This window comes from Ovis canadensis, chromosome 11 (genome assembly GCF_042477335.2).
Source record: "Ovis canadensis isolate MfBH-ARS-UI-01 breed Bighorn chromosome 11, ARS-UI_OviCan_v2, whole genome shotgun sequence".
Lineage (NCBI taxonomy): Eukaryota > Metazoa > Chordata > Mammalia > Artiodactyla > Bovidae > Ovis > Ovis canadensis.
Window position 1 is genome coordinate 17750546 of NC_091255.1, and position 20686 is coordinate 17771231.

The window sequence follows — 20686 nt, forward strand, 5'->3', positions numbered from 1 at the left end:
GGACAGTGAGACAGTGCATAAGCCCCAGCTCATTTTCCTTCTACAGTTGTATAAACCAGGAGAAAGAAAAAAAAGAGTATATTCGAAAGAATGGTCAAAACAATAATAGTGTAATCGCTACCAGTGTCTTTATCACACTGCCAAGTAATTAGTTTCCTTGGCATGAATTTGTGTGTGTGTGTGTCCCCCCCGCATTCTGCTTTTTCTTTGAGATATAATTGATATATAACACTGTATTATTTTTAGGTGTATAATATGATTTGACATACATATATATTGTGAAATGATCACCACAATAAGTTTAGTTTACATCCATCATTACTCGTAATTATAAAAATAAATTTTTTTTGGATCTGGATTTTTGATGGCCAGTTAGGGAAATACTGAGAGAGAAGACTGGTAGAAGGTTATCCTAAATATAAACATTAAATGGGAAACAGATTTAAAAAGGAGCAGGAAATCAGAAAAGAGGGAGAGACAGGATTCTGGCAAATGTAGAGGAAACCTAAGAAGTAGACACTTTAAAGACAATGGCAAACCCGCACAGGGATTTGAAATAATACGGTTGTGCAGAGAAGCGGCTCTTGGGCCAAATAGGAAGGAAAACAATATAATTTGGTCAAGACTAAGATGGGGAGTTTTGAAACAGAAAAGAGACGACTTGAGAAATGAAAGAAATATGGCCAAGGCAACACTTCCCCTTTTATTTTGACTTTCTTATAGTACTTTAAAGAGAATATTATAATTTAAGACTCTGAACATATACTGTACAATAGATATAACTCTTGGTAAAGAGAAAACTGGGGAATAAGAATCAGGACAAAAATTCACCAAGACCTGGTCTTGTACATATAGTCATCAGATGAAGCTGAGACAAACAAAATTATTTTAGGAGAAAGTTCTATGGTCTATTTTATTATTAAACAGAATAACAATACTTGGGGCACACTGTCACAGGATGTTTCCCTCTGTTTAAGGAAAATCCAAATTGCAATACAAATGAAAATCCAGTTAATTTGGTCCTTATGAAATAGTACATACACTGAAATAACTGAACAAAATGTAAAGACATGTCAGATTTTATGAAACTTCTGGAAATTACAGAAACCACAATAACGCAGTCATCATTATTTTTTTTAAATCATTGTCCTCATAACTTCACATTTCCCAATGCATTGCATGCCCAATTTTACAAAGACTTAACTGCATCTTTGAAGATAATCAAGCTTAACAGGCAGCTAGAATAATTCATAGGTAGAAGGATATATAGAATTATCCAAAATTCTGCAACGCCAACAGAGAAAACTGTCTTTGGATTTGTGACACCAGGGGACAGATATCCACCAAGAAAGCTGAAGTGCAGCAAAGCACAGCTCTAGGACATTCAAACAGAACTTGAGCTGAGTGGAAGGCTTGGTTAACCACAGTTGAGTAAACCTGTGTTGCAGTGTAATCTGATAAGGAACCAACAGCATGGATTCTAGAAGTGTACACCATGTGTCCCTAACACGCTAGACTTCTTTGAAAGAGTTAATCAAACAGTGGATAAAAAAGAACTGATGCATCTCATTCAAAAGTTTTTTTTTTTAAGTCTCTCATAAGAGATTAAGAAAATTTAGTAATTATTGTGGATTAAAACTTGATTAATAGACAATAAACCAGGACCAATACTGAAAATCTCCAGAGATTAATACTAAGCTAGTATACAAATTTATTACTGACCCTGACATAGAAGAAGCTTGCACGGAGAGAAAAGGTGAAGAAAAGACTGGAAATTGCCAATGACGCAAACTAGCTACTGGAAAGCCTGGAAAGGTCCTGCTGAATAACAGTGAAATGTGCTCTTCACAAAGTGAAGAAGCAATACTTAAAGGACAGTGATAGACTCAAAGTTAATAGGTGGGAAAAAAAGGATTAAGCAACACTTACCAGCATGAGAAAAAGGGCAAAATAGGAGAAGACATGATACAGACTGACTAAGTAATAAATCGCAAAGAGAATGCCAGCTAATATCTCTTACATACCTTTTCCTTTATGAATATACAGAAACTGTACGTAGAGATGTATTATAATAGAAGACTAAAAAATTAAAATAAAAGAGGACACTATTTAATGCAGCATATAATTAACCCGTTGAACATGCTGCCACAGGATATTAATAAGGCACAAAGCTTAGTACAGCTTCCAAGGCCTCAGAGCTACCAGAATGCGGGTCCATCCTGAAATTACTCAGGGCAAGAAATGAAAATGGAGTACATCCCTCACTCATGCTTCAGGGTATTAACCAGGCAAAGGCAGAAAGGAAGTTTCCTTCCTAACTGTTGTATTCAAAATGATTTATGGTTTCAACTTTTAGATATTCCTAAGTCTGTCCTAAAGTTCAAATTAAATAGACCCTTTTCCAAAAATTCTTACACTGTTTTTTCCAGATATATTCTTTTTGCCTGTCTATTTTTCTAAATAGCAGAGCCTTCCTTTTCACCCAATTCTTCTTCCACTTCACTTATCCCAGCTTCAAAATATTGCCTACGAAGTGATTGTGAACAGCCACTAAGATATACATAAAACTGTGTTGGGCAAAAAGAGTTCTATAATTTGTTAAATTTTCTCAGCTTTTTCCTTTGAGTGGACCAAAATTTAAATTAATACAATATTTTGGTTCTGTTCATATCACGCAATAAAAATCTGAGCTTGGATGCTAAGATGAATCATATTTAACATTTTCACCTGTGACTGAGAGCTACAGCAAGAAATGTTCTTTGATAAAATGAATTTTAATCAATAAGTAATATAATTTTATAGAGTAAGATACTAGAATGCCACATTAAAAAGAGGGCTCTACCTTTGTAGGCTGGGGGTGGGGGGGTATGAGCAATTCATCTATGAAATGCGATGGCCTCAGTCAGTTCATAAATTAAACACATACAGAGTAGGCTATGAATGAGTTATAGGCAAATTTCACAACTGCAAAGCCTAAGAAACTGTCTGAAAAACTCTGTGGGTCAATAAAACACAGATGTTACATTTAAAAGTTTTGAAAATAATAAAATTAAGTGTAGACGAGACCAAAGTGATCAGGAGGCAGGTTTACAACTTGTGTCCATTTTGTAATCCAATCCTCTCCATTTTGGGCTTAGCAATAAGGTGCCCCACATGGTATAAAGCCAACCGTAGCATTCAAGCTTGACTGAATTTTAAAAGTGACACAGTGATCAAATATGCTCCAAAGGCATTCTAGAACGTCAGGGTGCTGCTGACCATCAAAATCAACCGTAGTGCTCACCTCAAATCTAAAACAGGATATAAGTACACTCTTTGAGTTAATTAAATACAAGCCCATCTATTTCATCTATTTAAAAAAAAAAAGTGTCCAGAATATATCACTTGCAAAGAAAGGTCTTATTATGTAATGTAGTGTAATACCAGAGTTAAAAATAAGCAGATGATCTTACAAAATACAGCATTTATGTTTCTTCTCGAGTATAAACTCAGAATTTGCTTTAGAATGTCAATAAGTAACATGTTTAACAAGATGAAACAAATAGAAAGCCAGGCAGCAGAGCCCTTCTGTGGAATTCGATTTGGGAGACAAAAGAAGGAAGGTATATTTCAAACAGATGGAAAGTGAAAAATAATAAAGTCATCCTTACCTGCATTAATTTTCCTTCTGCTGGAGTTATTTCAGCAACACCAGCAAACACGCCTTCCAAAGTGAGATTCAGTTTTCCTGTGGGGTCCATTTTCAAGGGGATCACTCTGATAATAGCCTTCTGCTCAGCTGATCTTTCAGACTCCACCGCTGCTGCCAGTACCAGTCCCGTGCGTCCAAAGCCTGCCTGCAGGGTAGCCATCAGCAGCCAGGGCCAGAGGGCAGCCAGCTGTAGCTGGTGGCCACCACTCATGCTACCAGCTGCAGCGATGCACTTCGGCCATACATACCGCTTCCAGTAGCTAAGACCAAACGCAGGTTCTCAAATCCAGACAAATGGCGGAAAAGAAATTTCTGCGTCAGTTTCAGAAAGCCGAGTTGTAGTTTTGGCCCTTCCTTTCTCTAAAGTATATTCCCAAGGACAGGTGGTATTCCTGCTCAAGCAGGGAAGAAGGTTATTGTCAGCCTACTTCTGCTTCAGGTATGTCATTTTCTCCCATCTTCACTATGATTAGTAAAGATATCGCACTTCTCTTGGGAATTCTCAGTGTTGCTTGAGGTTGAATGTCACATCCTGAATTTTTATTATGTCAGATCACCTGGTGCTGGTCTTCCATATGCAACAAGTTCTCGAGCCACTAAACTCAATGTTAATGAACAAAACAAGGCAAAGTAAACGACTAAGGCCATGCATCAAAGGTGAGAGTGAAAAACTCCAGCTCAGAAAATGAAGAGGTGGCCCTTTTAAGTTACAAAACTTGTCAATGGTAAAAAACTAAAGATCACAGAGCTTCTTTTTTAAGGGGAAGGAGAGGGAACAATATTTCAGACCACACCTGAGAGATAGCCAAAGATGCTACATGTATTCATAAAAGTTTCAACATTAAACCGTACTTCAGCGTAGCCAAAGTTCCAGGCCCATTGAACCTATAACACTTTCCATGAACTTAAATATACTGAGTTTTAAATTTTCCACCTAGATTTGCTAGTAAGTTAGGTGCTGATTTATATGTCTTCACATATTCACAGGATAAATCCGAGCATCACAATCTTTTCCAATTTTCATAATTAGAAGAATATTTGAAAAGGTTGGCTTTCCAATTATCTTTTCCAGTTGAAATTCCTATTTCTATCTTTATCTTCCTTTCTATCTTAGGGATTCCTCCTTTTATTCTCCTACTTGAGAATGCCAAGCACTGTGATTTCCCATGAGATGCTTTTGGAAACTACTTTATTATCCAGATCTTATAATCTGTAATTTTCTGGGTTCATATTAAAACAAAGGACTATTCCTAACACGTTTTCAAATTCCTTGAGGAGGTGGGGAATAAAAGACAGTGGGAGTAAGGAGGTGATTAGTCTACAAGCTCTAAGTAGAATGCCCTGAAAAAGTAAAAATAATCCTGAGTAGAGTAGATCTGTGCTATTTCTAGGCACACTTGAGAATTTGGGTCTTTGTACAAACAAAATCTTATTCTAAGATTTCAAAATGTGCACCCTTAAGTAAATACAAATGCACTTCAACCACAAAGCCCACTGTGTTCAGAGGTCAAGTTAAAAAATCTTATTAAGTCTTCAGAATAAGTGCTGAAAAGCCAAGCAATTGAATATGAACCTGTTATATAGATTCTTTTCTTTCGCTGAGGCAGAAGGAGGGAAAAAAAAAGAATTTCAAAAGAAATCTGCAAACCTGTTGTGCTGTCGGGCCCACTGGAATCCACGGGGTGAAACAAATTCAATTATGCTTTTATAGATCCTGCTCAAGAAAAGGTTTCAACTGCTTAACCAAGTACAGTTCATTCTTCCACCTTCTTACTCTGCAACCAAACCAAGTGCCCCACACTGCAGGTAGGAGCCGAGAAATTCCGCAGCCTGAAAAAATAATCCATGCAGGTCAAAGGCAGAAACTTACTCCAAGGTTAGAGCTACTGTCCCCAAGAACTCTAAAACCACTGAGAGAGGATCCAAAACCATTTCTGAAATCTCCTTTCTAACAAAAGTCCTTTTTCTCCCCAAACAGCATATAAAAATGATGAGATCTTGAAAGAGCAAAGAAGCAAATACATCAGCAACAATTCACTACCAGGAACACAGACAATCCCAAAGGGAGAAGGCAAGGTCTCTGAATCATGGATAGACTTGGAAAGTTCGGAAGGATTCAAGTGCTTCCCTTCCAGAAAGACAATTCTGGATCAGCTCCCTAGAGGAGGAAGCCTGTGGTTTGTAATTGGTGTTCTAGCTCGGACTCCCTCCCCTGGGACTGCAATCACGCTCTCTACCTGCTGACACAGTGAGGGTGGAGCGGCCAGAGGCAGCCGCCCCGTCCCGCCCCCTCCTCCTGGCTGCCTGGGGCACGGTGCGCGCACACTTCACCAGACACGTTCCTGAGCTCGCTCTTCTCTCGGCTCCCCGACTCCCTCTACTGAGCCACGGCCACACTGCACCCAGTTCAGTCCTCAATACCTTCCTCTGAGTAAGCAAGCTCCCGCATGTAAATCAAGGCCACGTGAACAGATAGGTAAGCAGATTCTGCAACCCAAGAGACAGACGGCGGGATGAGGAAATAAAGACCAAAAAAAAAAAGAAACCCATAAGATAAAATAATGGACACAACGTTTTGCAAATGTAAGTTCAAAGGGATATCTGCTCTTCTGGGTTTTAGTGTCTATAAAGGCCACAAAGCCAGAATAATGTGATCCTGTGCAGTAGTTCTCACTCACTGATTTATTGTCTTAAGTCAGCTACCCTGGCAAGAATTCTGCCCTTTTTATGCAGTTTTTCTTCAGCTTCTGCAAATTTAAATTCAGTAGCTCTTTTCTAAACTGCCTGTACCAAGCTTTTACATTAGGTGATGTCAGAGGGCTGGAATCTGTTATTTTCTTCTTACATCCCTGGGATGTGAAATAATACTATGGATCAGACCTGGGCCTTCAATGTGAAACTGAAAGTAAGTCTATATCATAAATACAAGTAAAGGGGTAAATATATATGCTTAATAAGAGTGTAGGTAAAAAGAACACTGATTTTTGGTTAATTACATTTGTGAAAAATAATCCTTCTAGTAACTTTTACCACATTTGTGAACAATAACCCTTCTAGTAACATTTTCTTTAGAAAGAATGCAAACATTTCTGACGTAGGTTTCTAAAATTTGAATTTTCAAAATGACCAGATTGTATTTCACTGTGGCCAGACATCTTATTTTTAATCTGATGCCAATAATCTTTCCAAACTGTACAAATGAACAATGATGTGAATATGATTAACATTACACTTAAAAAAGGTTAAGATTTATGCTACATGCTTATTGTGGTAAAAAGCACATTTTAAGTTGTGGCAAGAAGCACATAAAATTTCAAACAATTTCTAACGTGGACAAAAGAATTGTGAAAACTGACTACCTGTAAAATGTGGAGAATAATAACTGCATTGTAGGTTTGTTGTAAAGATTAAATGACATAATGCCTCTGAAGGCAAAAGGTATGAGTGACCTGGTCGCCTTGAGAATTTTATCCCTAAAGAGGGTTTACAGTCTAATTTGAAGATACATTTACCCCAATGTTCACAGCAACACCACTTACAATAGCCAAGACATGGAATCAACCTAAATGTCCATCAACAGATAAATGGATAAAGAAGATGTGGTACATTCATACAATGGAATATTACTAAGCCAATAAAAAAGAATGAAATAATGCCATTTGCAGCAGCATGGATGGACCTAGAGACGATCATACTGAGTGAAGCAAGCCGAAGACAAATGTCATATGCGATCACTTACGTGTGCAATCTACAATATGACACAATTAACTTATTTGCAAAGCAGAAAGAGACTCACAGACATGGAAAACAAACTTATGATTACCAAAGGGGAAAGTGGTGGAGGGGAGTAAATTAGGAGTTTGGGCTTAGCAGATACAAACTACTATATATAAAGTAAACAACAGAGACCTATTGTATAGTACAGGGAACTATATTCAGTATCTTGGAATAAACTATAATAGAAGAGAATCTGAAAAAATATGTGTGTGTGTGTATATATGTATCTGAGTCACTTTGTTGCACACTGAAACTAACACATTGTAATTCAATTATATTTCACTTAAAAATTTAGTAAGTTTTTCAAGAGAGTTTATGGGGACAGTTTTGGCATTTTAGGCCTAATAACACCTAGAGCAGAGAGATAAATTCTAAAGTAAATTCTTAATTTAGCACTTTTTATTTATTGGTTGACCATAAGAACATAATACAAATATAGACCTTTTATAGCTCCTTTCCTAAAGAACAGAAATAGATCTAATTCTTCTGGAGAGAATTTTTTAGAAGTGTGCTATGGTTTTATGTTTTTATGTATTCTATATAAAAGTATAACAAAAAGATTTAAATATACATTATTACATATCTGATATATGCAAAAACATCTTTAAACTTTAAACAAACAGTAACCTACTACAATGGCAACCCACTCCAGTACCCTTGCCTGGAAAATCCCATGGACGGAGGATCCTGGTAGGTTGCAGTCCATGGGGTCGAGAAGAGTCAGACGTGACTGAGCAACTTCACTTTCACTTTTCACTTTCACGCATTGGAGAAGGCAATGACAACCCACTCCATAACTCTTGCCTGGAGAGTCCCAGGGATGGCAGCCTGGTGGGCTGCCGTCTATGGGGTCGCACAGAGTCAGACACGACTGAAGTGACTTAGTAGCAGTAGCAGCAACCTACTGATTGATTTTGCCTCGCCTATTCCTGCTTGAAACTTGCAAAGGAATTAAGATACCCAACCTAAGAGGCTTAATACGGATACTTAGTTGAAAGGAAAAAAAATACAGATGTGGTTGCTCTCTCTTGAGGAAACCCTGAATGACGATAATAGGTATCATGAAGCTGGGTACCTCGAGTTACTCACGATCCAACCAAACAGCTCTATAGGGCTTAGTTCACTGATATATTGTGCTTATTTACACAGTATTGACACGAAAAGTCAGCAGAATCGATAAGCAAGAGAAATTATTCTCTGGCTTCAAGTTTTGGAGTCATCCCTGAGCAATTTTAACTTCCATAACGATGGCATCACTGCGGCAATGAAGTGCCCACACTGACACCTACTGCCAACCTCCCACAGAAAACAGATCACCCTTCAGGACCTATCTCCACATCTGCACTGACTAAAGTTACCAGACTTCGGTTCTTTCCCCAAACCTAGGTTTCTAAAAGCATGTCTAAGAACTGTCCTTACTCTCAACAGCATTTTAACTATTCAATCTCTATTCAAGTGTAAATGAAGAAAACTCAGGACTTTTTAAGTCGGATTCTTTGAAAAACAGAGCACACTTCCTTTTGAACTTTACTAATGTGATTATTAGTCATAATGAATGAGGTTTCTATTGATCACCAATTCAACAGTAAAAACCAAGCAAGACAACAAGTCTAGTTGAAACACTCACTTTATTGTTGACTGATTGAAACTTTTTGTTTAAGGTGCTGAAATACTGAGGTGCTAGTCAGGAACCTTATTAGCATGTATCAGACCCTACTGACTAATTTACACAAAGATTTTATGTTACCTTTTGCCACTTTTCCAAGACAGTAATGATAGCTTTAGGTGATGGGTAGCAGGCATGTGAGTATAGCAGGAGATCCAGCTCCCCGATCTGTTGTATCAATATATAAAAAAAGTTTGGAAAGCTGATAAAGGCATTTCATTAATTAAGCCTTAAAACAACTGAAACCAAATCCATGTCAAGGTTCCTGCTTGACACATGTTCCTCAAAAGATATTATCTCTTTCAACATATATGAAGCCAAGAAAGGCACAGTTAAGGGAAGGAATATCACTTACTTAGTGATATTTTATTTATCAGCTTTTTCAACATGACAGAGAAAAGGCAAAGTTCCTTCATTTAGAAACTCGGTCTCCTATTCACATACTCTACCAAAATACAGAATCTGACCAAAAGATGTAGGAGTCTCGATAATCCATTCATCTTTTAAACCTTGCTGATAAAGATGAATAAATGTTCATCACATAGACATGGACTAGTCTAATCAGATAGACCAAAGAGGTCACTTTTCAGGACCTATTTTCATATCTAAACTGAGTCACTGCAGACCAAAACAGAGCTCAACCTTTTCTAAAATACTACTATCTCTGTAACACTTCCAGGGTTTGACATCACTGGGAAGGCACAACGCAATTTAAAAAATGTATTGTTACACCCACCATGGCTGAAAGAGTATTTACGTCACATATCACTATGTGCCTTTCCTTTCTCATTCGTTTCATATTCCTAGGCTTCCCTTTTGTTTCTGCAGTGCTTATAAGGAAAACTGAGGCAGAATCCAGTAAGAAAGTTCTAGTCAACTGGAAACTTTAAAATCAGAAAGCTTCTTACTGTCACTGGATGAGCAAGTGAGGGATCAACTACAGAAACTGGATATCCAAGATACCTCTCCTAAAAACCAGTTCCACAATTGTACTATTCGAATTTAGGATCCTAAAGAGGGGATGAGATAAAAATGTTAAGTCTATCCCACTATCCAAACTTCTCTCAGAAGCTTAAACCATACATAAACTGTTAAAGGTATAGCTTCTGTTAGGTAACTACTAATCAGTTAGTCCCAGAATTTGCACACAGTATCTTTTACAGCTGAGAATTTATATTTACTGAATGTAAGTATAAACACTGTGTTAAATCTCTTAATGGTTTTGCTCACACATTGTACATTTCCCTTTAAAAATAAAAATATTACACAGGCATCCTTTATCCTTCTACCCACAATATTAATAAAAATATAAAGCTTTAAAACTTTAAATCTACCAGCATTTATAAATACAATTAAACAAGTTAAAATACTTTTCTTTAGAAGATATATTAAACAAGTGATACATTAACAAAACCTTACCATTTATGATACTGTATTATTAAAATTAAAGAAAGATATGAAAATAGAAGAATGTTCCCATTAATAGAAAAGAATAAGGGGCTGTTAAGTGTGATGGATGGTCCAAGCCCAGATGCCTTGCTCTTGAAACAGAACGCTGGGTGAGGAAGTCAGAGCATTTCCTGGTTAATCATTTAGAAAATTAACTCTTCCCCAGAGTTTTTCTTCCCTGGAATTCCTGACCCATTTAGACCTGTGATCTTGGTGACCTCACATGCCTTTGCTTCTCACAATCTTCTCTAAAAGGATCACATTGCGATTTGAAACAGACAGACTGAACTCCCCAGTGGAGCTGCACTGACTACTGTTTGAAAGTGGCAAGACGACAGATCAGCACACCCACACACAGAGTCTTCTCCGGGACCATACACGCAGCTGTTTTTAGATGCTTCTTGACTGTAACAGAAGGCCAGGACTTTTCATGTGAAAGGGATCTGGGCAGCAAACAAACAAAGACTGCTAGATGTTTTGTAGTTGGTCAAGGTAAACAATCTGAACTGAACAGCTGTAGGAAATATCACATTCCAATTCTCAATTAACAAAATTCTCAATTAACAAAACAAAAATACGTTTTTTTTTTCTCCTTAACAGAACTGAAAAAATCCCAACAGTGTGCCACGTGCAAGGCTAGTCTGCCTCCAGCTACAGCTAGCGCACAATGTCGCATCTGTCATCCAATCCTCACTCTTTTAGTTCTTCCTCCTTTGGAAAGTGTTCCTGCTTGCAGGCAACATCCACCAGCAGATGAAGATCTAGAAAGAAAAATAAGGTTTGTTTACACTGTTTCTCAAACTGTAGAGTTCGACAGGCAAGTCTTTCAACAAGAAGAACAAGCTGCTATGTTTCACCTGTAGAATGGGCTCTAAAATTACCTTATCTCATCAGGCTCTCAATTTTTAGGGCATTTCTGTACCTCTAAAGCACAGATGCAGCTCAGGCATTAACCCAAAGAGACTAACACAGTTTCAAACGTCTCTCCTTTTAGTGATGTCACTAAGCCTTTTTTCATTTCAACTGACTTTTACTGTAAGTGTAAAATTAAGAAACAGCGTCAAAAAGATCAAAGTGCAATAAACACACAGATGAAAACTCATTTCTTCAATGTTATAAAAATAGGTTCCAGGATTATGAAGCAATGCCTTACAAAAAACAATGTTAAATTAAGTAAACACTACCTTTCCAAAGTTGATTGCCTCCATAAAATTTCTACCTATTGACTAATGTAGCTGATTCGCTTATAAAAGTGTCCATCTGAACTGTCTATAAAAAAAAAATAAAGTATACCCTTCGAGGAGGTCAAGAGACAGAAAGAATGGGAAGAAGTTAAAAAGTGAGCTCTCAGCTCAGGTACTAGGTTCTATAACAAAAAAAAGCTAAGGCCATGTATAGCAACAGAGTTAACTAATGTGGCTTCCGGGCTTCCCAGGCGGCTCAGTGGTAAAAAAAGCCGCCTGCCAATGCAGGAGCAGCAGGAGACATAGGTTCCATCCCTGGGTCAGAAGATCCCTTGAAAATACGAATAGCAACCCACTCCAGTATTCGTGCCTGGAGAATCCCATGGACAGAGGAGAAACAGTTGGACACAACTAAGCAACTGAACAAACGCGGGTTCTAGATTCAATCTAATTAGTTTACAACTTCTAGAATAGCATGGCTTCCCTTGTGGCTCAGCTGGTAAAGAATCCACCTGCAATGCGGGAAACTTGGGTTTGATCCCTGGGTTGGGAAGATCCCCAGGAAAAAGGAAAGGCTACCCACTCCAGTATTCTGATGTGGAGAATTTCATGGACTGTAGTCCATGGAGTTGCAAAGAGTCAGACACAACTAAGTGACTTTTACTCACTCATTCACTCAGAACAACATGACCTGGGAGCCTTTTTAAGGTTGCTTTTTAAGCTTACAATCTTGTCCTAGTAGCATTTTGGAGTTAAACTAAACTACACAGAATGAATCCTTAATTTCCTACTAGACACACAGAGATTTCTGTTACGCTATTTGTAAAACACAACTTCTGTGGGACTGATCAACAGCCTGAGCAGGAGAGACGAGAAACAATAATTCTACCACCACCTTTGAGAAAATCTAGAGGGCATTTGGAACAGTACTTAATTTTTGCCCTCTTCTATAAAAGGAAGATCAATTACTAAAGAAAAGTACTAGCTCATCTGGTGAACAGGAGTACAACCTATCCATGAAGAACAAGCAATTTCGAAATTCACTGGCAATCTGGTGGTTAAGAGCTCCACGCTTCCACTGCAGGGGGCAGCGGTTCCATCCCTGGTTTGGGGAACTAAGATCCTGCATGCTGTGCCTTGAAGCCAAAAAAAAAAAAAAACTAGTTAAAAAAAGAAAGTGTAAGTACAAGTCGTTTGGTTGTGTCCGACTCTTTGCAACCCCATGGACTTTACATTCCATGGAATTCTCCAGGCCAGGATACTGGAATGGGTAGCCTTTCCTTTCTCCAGGGGATTTTTCCAACCCAGGGATCGAACCCAGGTCTCCTGCATTAAGAACAAGCAATTTATCCAGATAAACATCTTGCAGAAGAACAGACATCAATTTATCACTTAAAACAGGCTTCTTGTATATCTCTGATCATGGCAGCATTCTTTACAATAGCCAAAAGGTGAAAGTAATCCAGGAGTCCATCCATGGATGAATGGGAAAACATATACTGGAGTATTATTTAGCCTTAAAAAGGAAGCAAATTATGACACATGCTACATGAATGAGTCTTCAACATGAATGATCTACAACATGAAATAGTCACAAAAGAACAAATAGTGTACAGTTCTACTCATATGAAGTAGTCAAATTCATAGAAATAAAAGTAGAATGGTGGTTGCCAGGGGCTGCAGGGAAGGATGTAATGGATATGGAGTGTCAGTCTGGGAAGACAAGAAAAGTTCTGGAGATGGGCGGTGGTGGTGGTAGTACATAATGTGAATGTCCTTAATGCCCCTGAATTGCACACTTAAAAACAGGTAAACAGGTAAATTTTATGTTATACATATTTTACCACAAAAATGGCTTCTTTACAGTCTAAATAACAGGGATAATGATTACAGTTCGATCTTAATTTATAGAACATCTTTTTTTCAAGTAACTGAAATGCAGTTATATGGTCATCTAATTAATCCTGAGTAATAAAGAGATGACTCAAGGAACCTCTACACTAGATGATTACTAAAGCCAGTGGTTTCTAGATCATGCTGCACCCTGGAATTACCTGGGGATCTTAAAAAAAAAATTGAGATCCAGGGCTTCTACCCCCATATATTCTGATTTAATTGGTACAAAGTGCTATCTAGGCATCAGCTGATCAAAGGATACAGAATGAGTAATATGTAAGTGTGATCATTCTCTAAACACTTCAACTCCACATCGGAATAAGGAGGACAGGCCATGTAGTAATAGAAAATACTAAAACATGACTTTGGAATATGAACAGACCTAACTGCAGCCCTCTTTTGAAAGCAGAGTAGGAATTCTTGATAATGACAAAGGCTGTTGTTCAGGTGCCAAGTTGTGTCCAACTCTTTGCGACGCCATGGACTGCAGCAGGCCAGGCCTCCCTCTCCCTCACCATCTCCTGGAGTTTGCCCAAGTTCATGTCCACTGAGTCGGTGACAAAGGGAAAGACTATAAACAAGGCCTAAGACTATAAAACAACTACAGACCTCTTATGGGGAAGTAGACTGAAGAACAGCAACAAATCCTCTTTTTTCAGTGGACAACTGTCATTTATTAAAATCTTTATCCTACTGATAGGTTCAAATAATGGACAGGAGCACATCACAGATAGGCATGTTTAAAGTAACAACAGCTCAGTGGATAACCAACGAGGTCCTACTGTGTAGCCCAGGGAACTGCACTCAGTGTTATATGTCAGCCTAGATGGGAGGGGAGTTTGGGGGAGAACGGATACATGTATAGGTATAAGTATGGCCGAGTCCCTTCATCACCTACCTGAAACTATCACAACATTGTTAATTGGTGATATCCCAAAATAAGTTTTTAAAAAATAAAGTAACAACAGCCGGTATGGCTCTATAATAGCCTCAGAATGGGTTGTGTAGTGTGAGCAACAAACCCTCTTAGCCTTAATGACTGGGATTTGTTGTTCAGTTGCTCAGTCATGTCTGACTCTGCGACCCCATGGACTGCAGCACGCCAGGCTTCCCTGTCCTTCACCACCTCCCAGAGCTTGCTCAGACTCACGTCCCTTGAGTCAGTGTTGCCATCCAACCATCTCATCCTCTGTTATCCCCTTCTTCTGCCTTCAATCTTTCCCAGCATCAGGGTCTTTTCTAATGAGTCAGCTCTTTGCATCAGGTGGCCGAAGTATTGGAGCTTCAGCTTGAGCATCAGTCCTTCCAATGAATATTCAGGACTGAATTCCTTTAGGATTGACCAGTTTGATCTCCTTGCAGTCCAAGGGACTCTCAAGAGTTTTCTCCAACACCATAGTTCAAAAGTATCAATTCTTCAATGCTCAGCCTTCTTTATGGTCCAACTCTCACATCCATACATGACCATAGCTTTGACTAGACAGACCTTTGTTGTCAAAGAAAGGTCTCTGCTTTTTAATATGCTGTCTAGGTCTGTCATAGCTTTTCCTCCAAGGAGCAAGTATCTTTTAATTTCATGAATGCATCACCATCTGCAGTGATTTTGAAGCTCAAAAAAATAAAGTCTCTCACTGTTTCATTTCCCCATCTTTTTGCCATGAAGTGATGGGACTGGATGCCATGATCTTCGCTTTCTGAATGTTGAGTTTTAAGCCAGTTTTTCACTCTCCTCTTTCACCTTCACCAAGGGCTCTTTAGTTCTTCTTTGCTTTCTGCCATAAGAGTGGTGTTATCTGCATCCCTGAGGTTATTGATACTTCTCCCGGCAATCTTGATTCCAGCTCTGCTTCATCCAGCCCAGCACTGAGCATGATGTATTCTGCATATAATAAGCAGGGTGACAATATACAGCCTTGATGTACTCCCTTCCCAGTTTGGAACCAGTCCATTGTTCCATGTCCAGTTCTAACTGTTGCTTCTTGACCTGCATGCAGGTTTTTCAGGAGGCAGGTAACGTGCTCTGGTATTCCCATCTCTTCAAGAATTTTCCATTGTGGTTGTGACCCACACAGTCAAAAGCTTTAGTGTAGTCAATGAAGCAGATGTTTTTCTGGAATTCTCTTGCTTTTTTGATGATCCGATGGATGTTGGCAATTTGATCTCTGGTTCCTCTGCTTTTTCTAAATCCAGCTTGAACATCTGAAAGTTTTCAGTCACACACTAAGGAAGCCTAGCTTGGAGAATTTTGAGCATTACTTTGCTAGCATGTGAAATTAGCACAATTGTGCAGTAGTCTGAACATTCTTTGGCCTTGCCTTTCTTTGGGATTGGAATGAAAACTGACCTTTTCCAGTTCTGTGGCCACTGCAGAGTTTTTCAAATTTGCTGGCACACAGTCCCCAATTTGGGGCTACCAAAGTCCCCAATTTGGCACATAGCTTCTAATAACAAGTATCTAAACCTGATAATTTTATTATTAAAGTGAGCTTCCTTCATTAACAAAGCTGCCAATCAAGGAATTAAGAGCATAGAGACCAATAAAAATGCAAAAAGACAGAAATTAGTCTGATGCTACTAGAGGTTTCTAGGACTTTATTCAGGAACCTTCTATACTCATCAGAGAAGTAAATATTTGAGAATCAAAGGAGCTGAGTTGATCTGAGAGCTAAAAGGCCTCCAGGGACAGGAGTATTGCATCTACTCATTTGGCAATTCTTTTTGACTGCACCTCACAGGATTTTAGTTCCCCCATCAGGGATGGTACCCAGGCTCTCAGCAATGGAAGAACAGAGTCCTAACCACTGGACTGCCAGGGAATTCCCTGGAAATGCAAATTCCTACTAAGAGCACTCTCTAGGGTTGGGGGCTATTACCTTAATGAAATCTCATCCAGAATCCTGCAATAGCTGCAGGAAAATGAGAAGTCCTTTCTTCAGGAATGGACTGAACTTTGCTCTTAAACATTCAATTTCCCTTAACTATGAAGTAACCTATCAAAACACAAGAGAGTGTAGTTTCTACAACAAGACTAATATCTGGGTGCATTTGGTTTAGGGTAATTTCATTGTTGAAGAAGGAAATGGCACCCCACTCCAGTACTCATGCCTGGAAAATCCCATGGATGGAAGAGTCTGGAAGGCTGCAGTCCATGGGGTCTCGAAGAGTCCGACAGGACTGAGCGACTTCACTTTCATGCACTGGAGAAGGAAATGGCAACCCACTCCAGTGTTCTTGCCTGGAGAATCCCAAGGATGGGGGAGCCTGGTGGGCTGCCATCTATGGGGTCACACAGAGTCATTGTAGAAACTGGAAGAGAACGATTGAGTCTGAGTTTCTGTACTTGATTTTTTTTTTTTAATCTGAATGGTATTTTCTTAAGCCAACACGTGTTCAAAAGGCCTACACAAAGCATGGCAATGACTGTCGTTAACAGCCTCCTCCTAACAAAAGGCACATCTACTGAAATCGGTATGATGGGTACCTCATCAACTTGAAGTCTGTTACTTGAAAAAAAGAGTCAAAGAAAACTTAAAGTGTGAGAAGATAAATTTTCAAAACAGTTCAGTTACAGAAGGATCTCAGATTCAGTCTCAGTTCAGTCTCAGATTAAGTTCTGAGATACAGGACACCACAGTTCAGTGGGCTATTGAGCATAACGACATCCTAACAGTTAATGTTGGCATCACAGAGCTTCAGAATTCGGGGCCAAACAAGTCTTTAGAGATGATTTTAATAAACTCTCTTATTTTTACCTTAAATAATGTGAGAGCTGGAACTTCACTGAGGGAAGATACTCTTAATGATACTGACAGTTGAAATTTAAGTGATACTTTAGAAATTTTACATTTAGTTCCTATCAAAAATACTTTGGAATTTAATATCTATTGAAATTAAAAATACTTAGTCATCTATGAGAACTAAATTGAACACTATAGTTCATTTTGAATGATCCCCACAAGTATCTACCGACTCTTTTTTTTTTTTGGAGGACGCTGAAACCCAGGAACAAACCAAGGACCCCTCTTGATTCTTAAGGGCTTCTCTGGCCATCAGTGATCAGGGCTGTGAAAAAATTAGAAGCTAAGAATTAGGACTTTCTAATGCAGGGTACAATAGACTGAATGTTTGTATCTCCTCAAAATTCTTGTATTGACATTAAAACCTAACCCCCAATGTGATGGTGTTAGAAAGCAGGACTTTGGGGAGGTGATTAAGTTCTGATGGTGGTGCTCTTATGAATGAGATTAGAGTCCTTTATAGAAGACCCAGAGCTCCTCTGCCCCTTCTGCCACGTGAGGACACAGCAAGAAGGCAGTCTATGAGCCAGGAAGCAGACTCTCAGCAGACACTCAATCTGTTGGCACCCTGATCTTGGACTTCCCAGCCTCTGAGACTGTGAGGAAACACACACACACACACACACACACACACACACACTGTTATTTATAAGCCACCTGGTGTGTGTGTGCTCAGTCGTGTCCAACTCTTTGCAACCCCATGGCCTGTAGCCCGCCAGGTTCTTCTGTTCATGGGACTTTCCTGGCAAGAATTCTGGACTCGGCTGCCTTTTCCTACTCCAGGGGGATCTTCCCAATCCATGGATTGAACGTGCGTCTCCTGCATCAACAGGTAGATTCTTTTCCACTGAGCCACCTGGGAATCCCTTATAAGCCATCTAGTCTATGGTATTTTTATTATAGCAGCAGAATGGAGTAAGACACGGAGTAGGCTACAAGCTTAGCTTGCAGGCCATATAAAAACAAGTAGTGAGCTAGATTTGGTCCACAGGCTAGTTTACTGACTACTGCCCTAACAGCACACACTAGGGCTTTAATCCAGAGAACTTTAACCAAAACAGGAGAATATTTCATTGAATGGAGTATTATTATTCAGTTGTCAAAAATATCTTTTTCTCCAAAGAAGATCTACAAATGGCCAACAAGCACATGAAAAGATGCTTATCATCATCAATCATGAGGGAAATGGAATTAAAACTACAATAAGATAGATACCATTCCACATCTACTTAGGATGACTATAGTGATGATGAAAAATAATAAGTGTTAGGGAGGATGTGGAGAAATGAGGACTCTGGTACATTGCTACTGGGGATGTAAAATGGTTCAGCCATATGGAAAATAGTTTGGCAATTCCTCAATAATTAAACATAGAAATACCATCAATTCAGTTCAGTTCAGTCGCTCAGCTGTGTCCGACTTTGTGCCCCCATGGACTGCAACACACCAGGCTTCCCTGTCTATCATCAACTCCCAGAGTTTACTCAAACTCATGTCCATCGAGTTGAAGATGTCATCCAACCATCTCATTCCTCTGTTGTCCCCTTCTCCTCCTGCCTTCAATCTTTCCCAGCATCAGGGTCTTTACCAATGAGTCAGTTCTTCGCATCAGGTGGCCAAAGTACTGGAGTTTCAGTTTCAGCATCAGTCCTTCCAATGTATATTCAGGATTGATTTCCTGTAGGATTGACTGGTTTGATCTCCTTGCAGACCAAGGGACTCTCAAGAGTCTTCTCCAACACCACAGTTCAAAAGCATCAATTTTTTGGCACTCAGCTTTCCTTATGGTCCAATTCTCACATCCATACACGACTACTGGAAAAATCATAGCTTTGACTAGACGGACCTTTGTTGGCAAATTAAGGTCTCTGCTTTTTAATATGCTGTCTGGGTTGGTCATAGCTTTTCTTACAAGGAGCAAGCGTCTTTTAATTTCATGGCTGCAGTCACCATCTGCAGTGATTTTGGAGCCCAAGAAAATAAAGTCTGTCACCGCTTCCATTGTTTCCCCATCTATTTGCCAAGAAGTGATGGGACCAGATGCCATGATCTTCATTTTTTGAATGTTGAGTTTTAAGCCAGCTCTTTTACTCTCCTCTTTCACTTTCATCAAGAGGCTCTTTGCTTCTTCTTTGTTTTCTGCCATAAGGGTGCTGTCATCTGCATATCTGAGGTTACTGATATTTCTCCCGGCAATCCTGATTCCATATGATCATAGAAATACCATATGATCCAGCAATTTCACTCCTAGGTATATCCCCAAAAGGATTGAAAGAAGATGCTCCAATATAGGTACAATGTTTATAGCAGCACTATTCACAATAAGCAAAAAGTAGAAAAAGCCCAAATGCCCATCAGGAGATGAATGGATAAAAAACTGTCATATATATACATATAATATATTAATAATATTGTTTAGCCATAAGAAGGAATGAAGTTCTGATACACGTTACCTTGTTGATGAACTTTGAAAACATCATGCTAAGTAAAATAAACTATTAGGTTGGTGCAAAAATAATTGTCATTTTGCACGGCTGAACTTTGTCTTTTGATATTGGGATACATTCTTAAATAAATGTGGTTATATTACACATCATTTTAATGCACATTTCTCACTTTATGTTTTTTTGCTAATGACATTGCTTGCTGTTTATTTTATATTCATTTTAGATTAGAGAAATGATGTTAGACAAAAAGCAAATTTGAGCAATCTTTTTGTTTGAATCTAAAATGGGTAGTAAAGCAGCAGAGACAACCTGCAATCTCAACAATGCATTTGGCTCAGGAACTGCTAACACACATACAGTGCAGTGGTGGTTCGAGAAATTCTGCAGAGGAGATGAGTGCCTCGAAGTTGGGGAGCATAGTGGACAAGCCATTGGAAGTTGACAACAACCAACTGAGAGCCTTCATCAAAGCGGATGCTCTTACAATTATATGAGAAGTTGCCAAAGAAATCAGTGTCGACCATTCTACAGTCATCTGGCGTTTGAAGCAAACTGGAAAGGTGAAAAAGTTCACTAAGTAGGTGCCTCATAAGCTAACCAAAAATCAAAAATACGGTCATTTTGAAGTGTCGTCTTTTATTCTACCCAACAATAGTGAACCATTTTTCAATTGGATTATGACGTGTGATGCAAAGTGGATTTTATACGACAACTAGCAATGATCTGCTCAATGTCTGGACCAAGAAGAAGCTCCAAAGCACTTCCCAAAGCCAAGCTAG

The 20686-nt window shown here is 38.9% G+C and overlaps 2 protein-coding genes across 3 annotated transcripts in view; both read right to left on the reverse strand.

Annotated features, from left to right (window-relative positions):
• RNF43 (ring finger protein 43) overlaps positions 1 to 5938 on the reverse strand; it is a 69249-nt gene extending 63311 nt beyond the window's left edge. Inside the window, exons 1-2 of one of the 2 annotated variants that reach the window (XM_069542597.1) lie at positions 5340 to 5926; positions 3651 to 4287 (exon numbers count right to left, since the gene is read on the reverse strand). In XM_069542597.1, the coding sequence (XP_069398698.1) occupies positions 3651 to 3902 (252 nt within the window). In that variant the 5' untranslated portion in view covers positions 3903 to 4287; positions 5340 to 5926. Of the gene's footprint in view, positions 1 to 3650 lie in introns of both variants that reach the window. The other variant, XM_069542596.1, reaches the window with a different exon arrangement.
• A 3547-nt stretch (positions 5939 to 9485) lies between these two features.
• HSF5 (heat shock transcription factor 5) overlaps positions 9486 to 20686 on the reverse strand; it is a 50741-nt gene continuing 39540 nt past the window's right edge. The window contains exon 6 of the mRNA XM_069602600.1: positions 9486 to 11344. Within this exon, the coding sequence (XP_069458701.1) occupies positions 11274 to 11344 (71 nt within the window). The 3' untranslated portion in view covers positions 9486 to 11273. The remainder of the gene's footprint in view (positions 11345 to 20686) is intronic.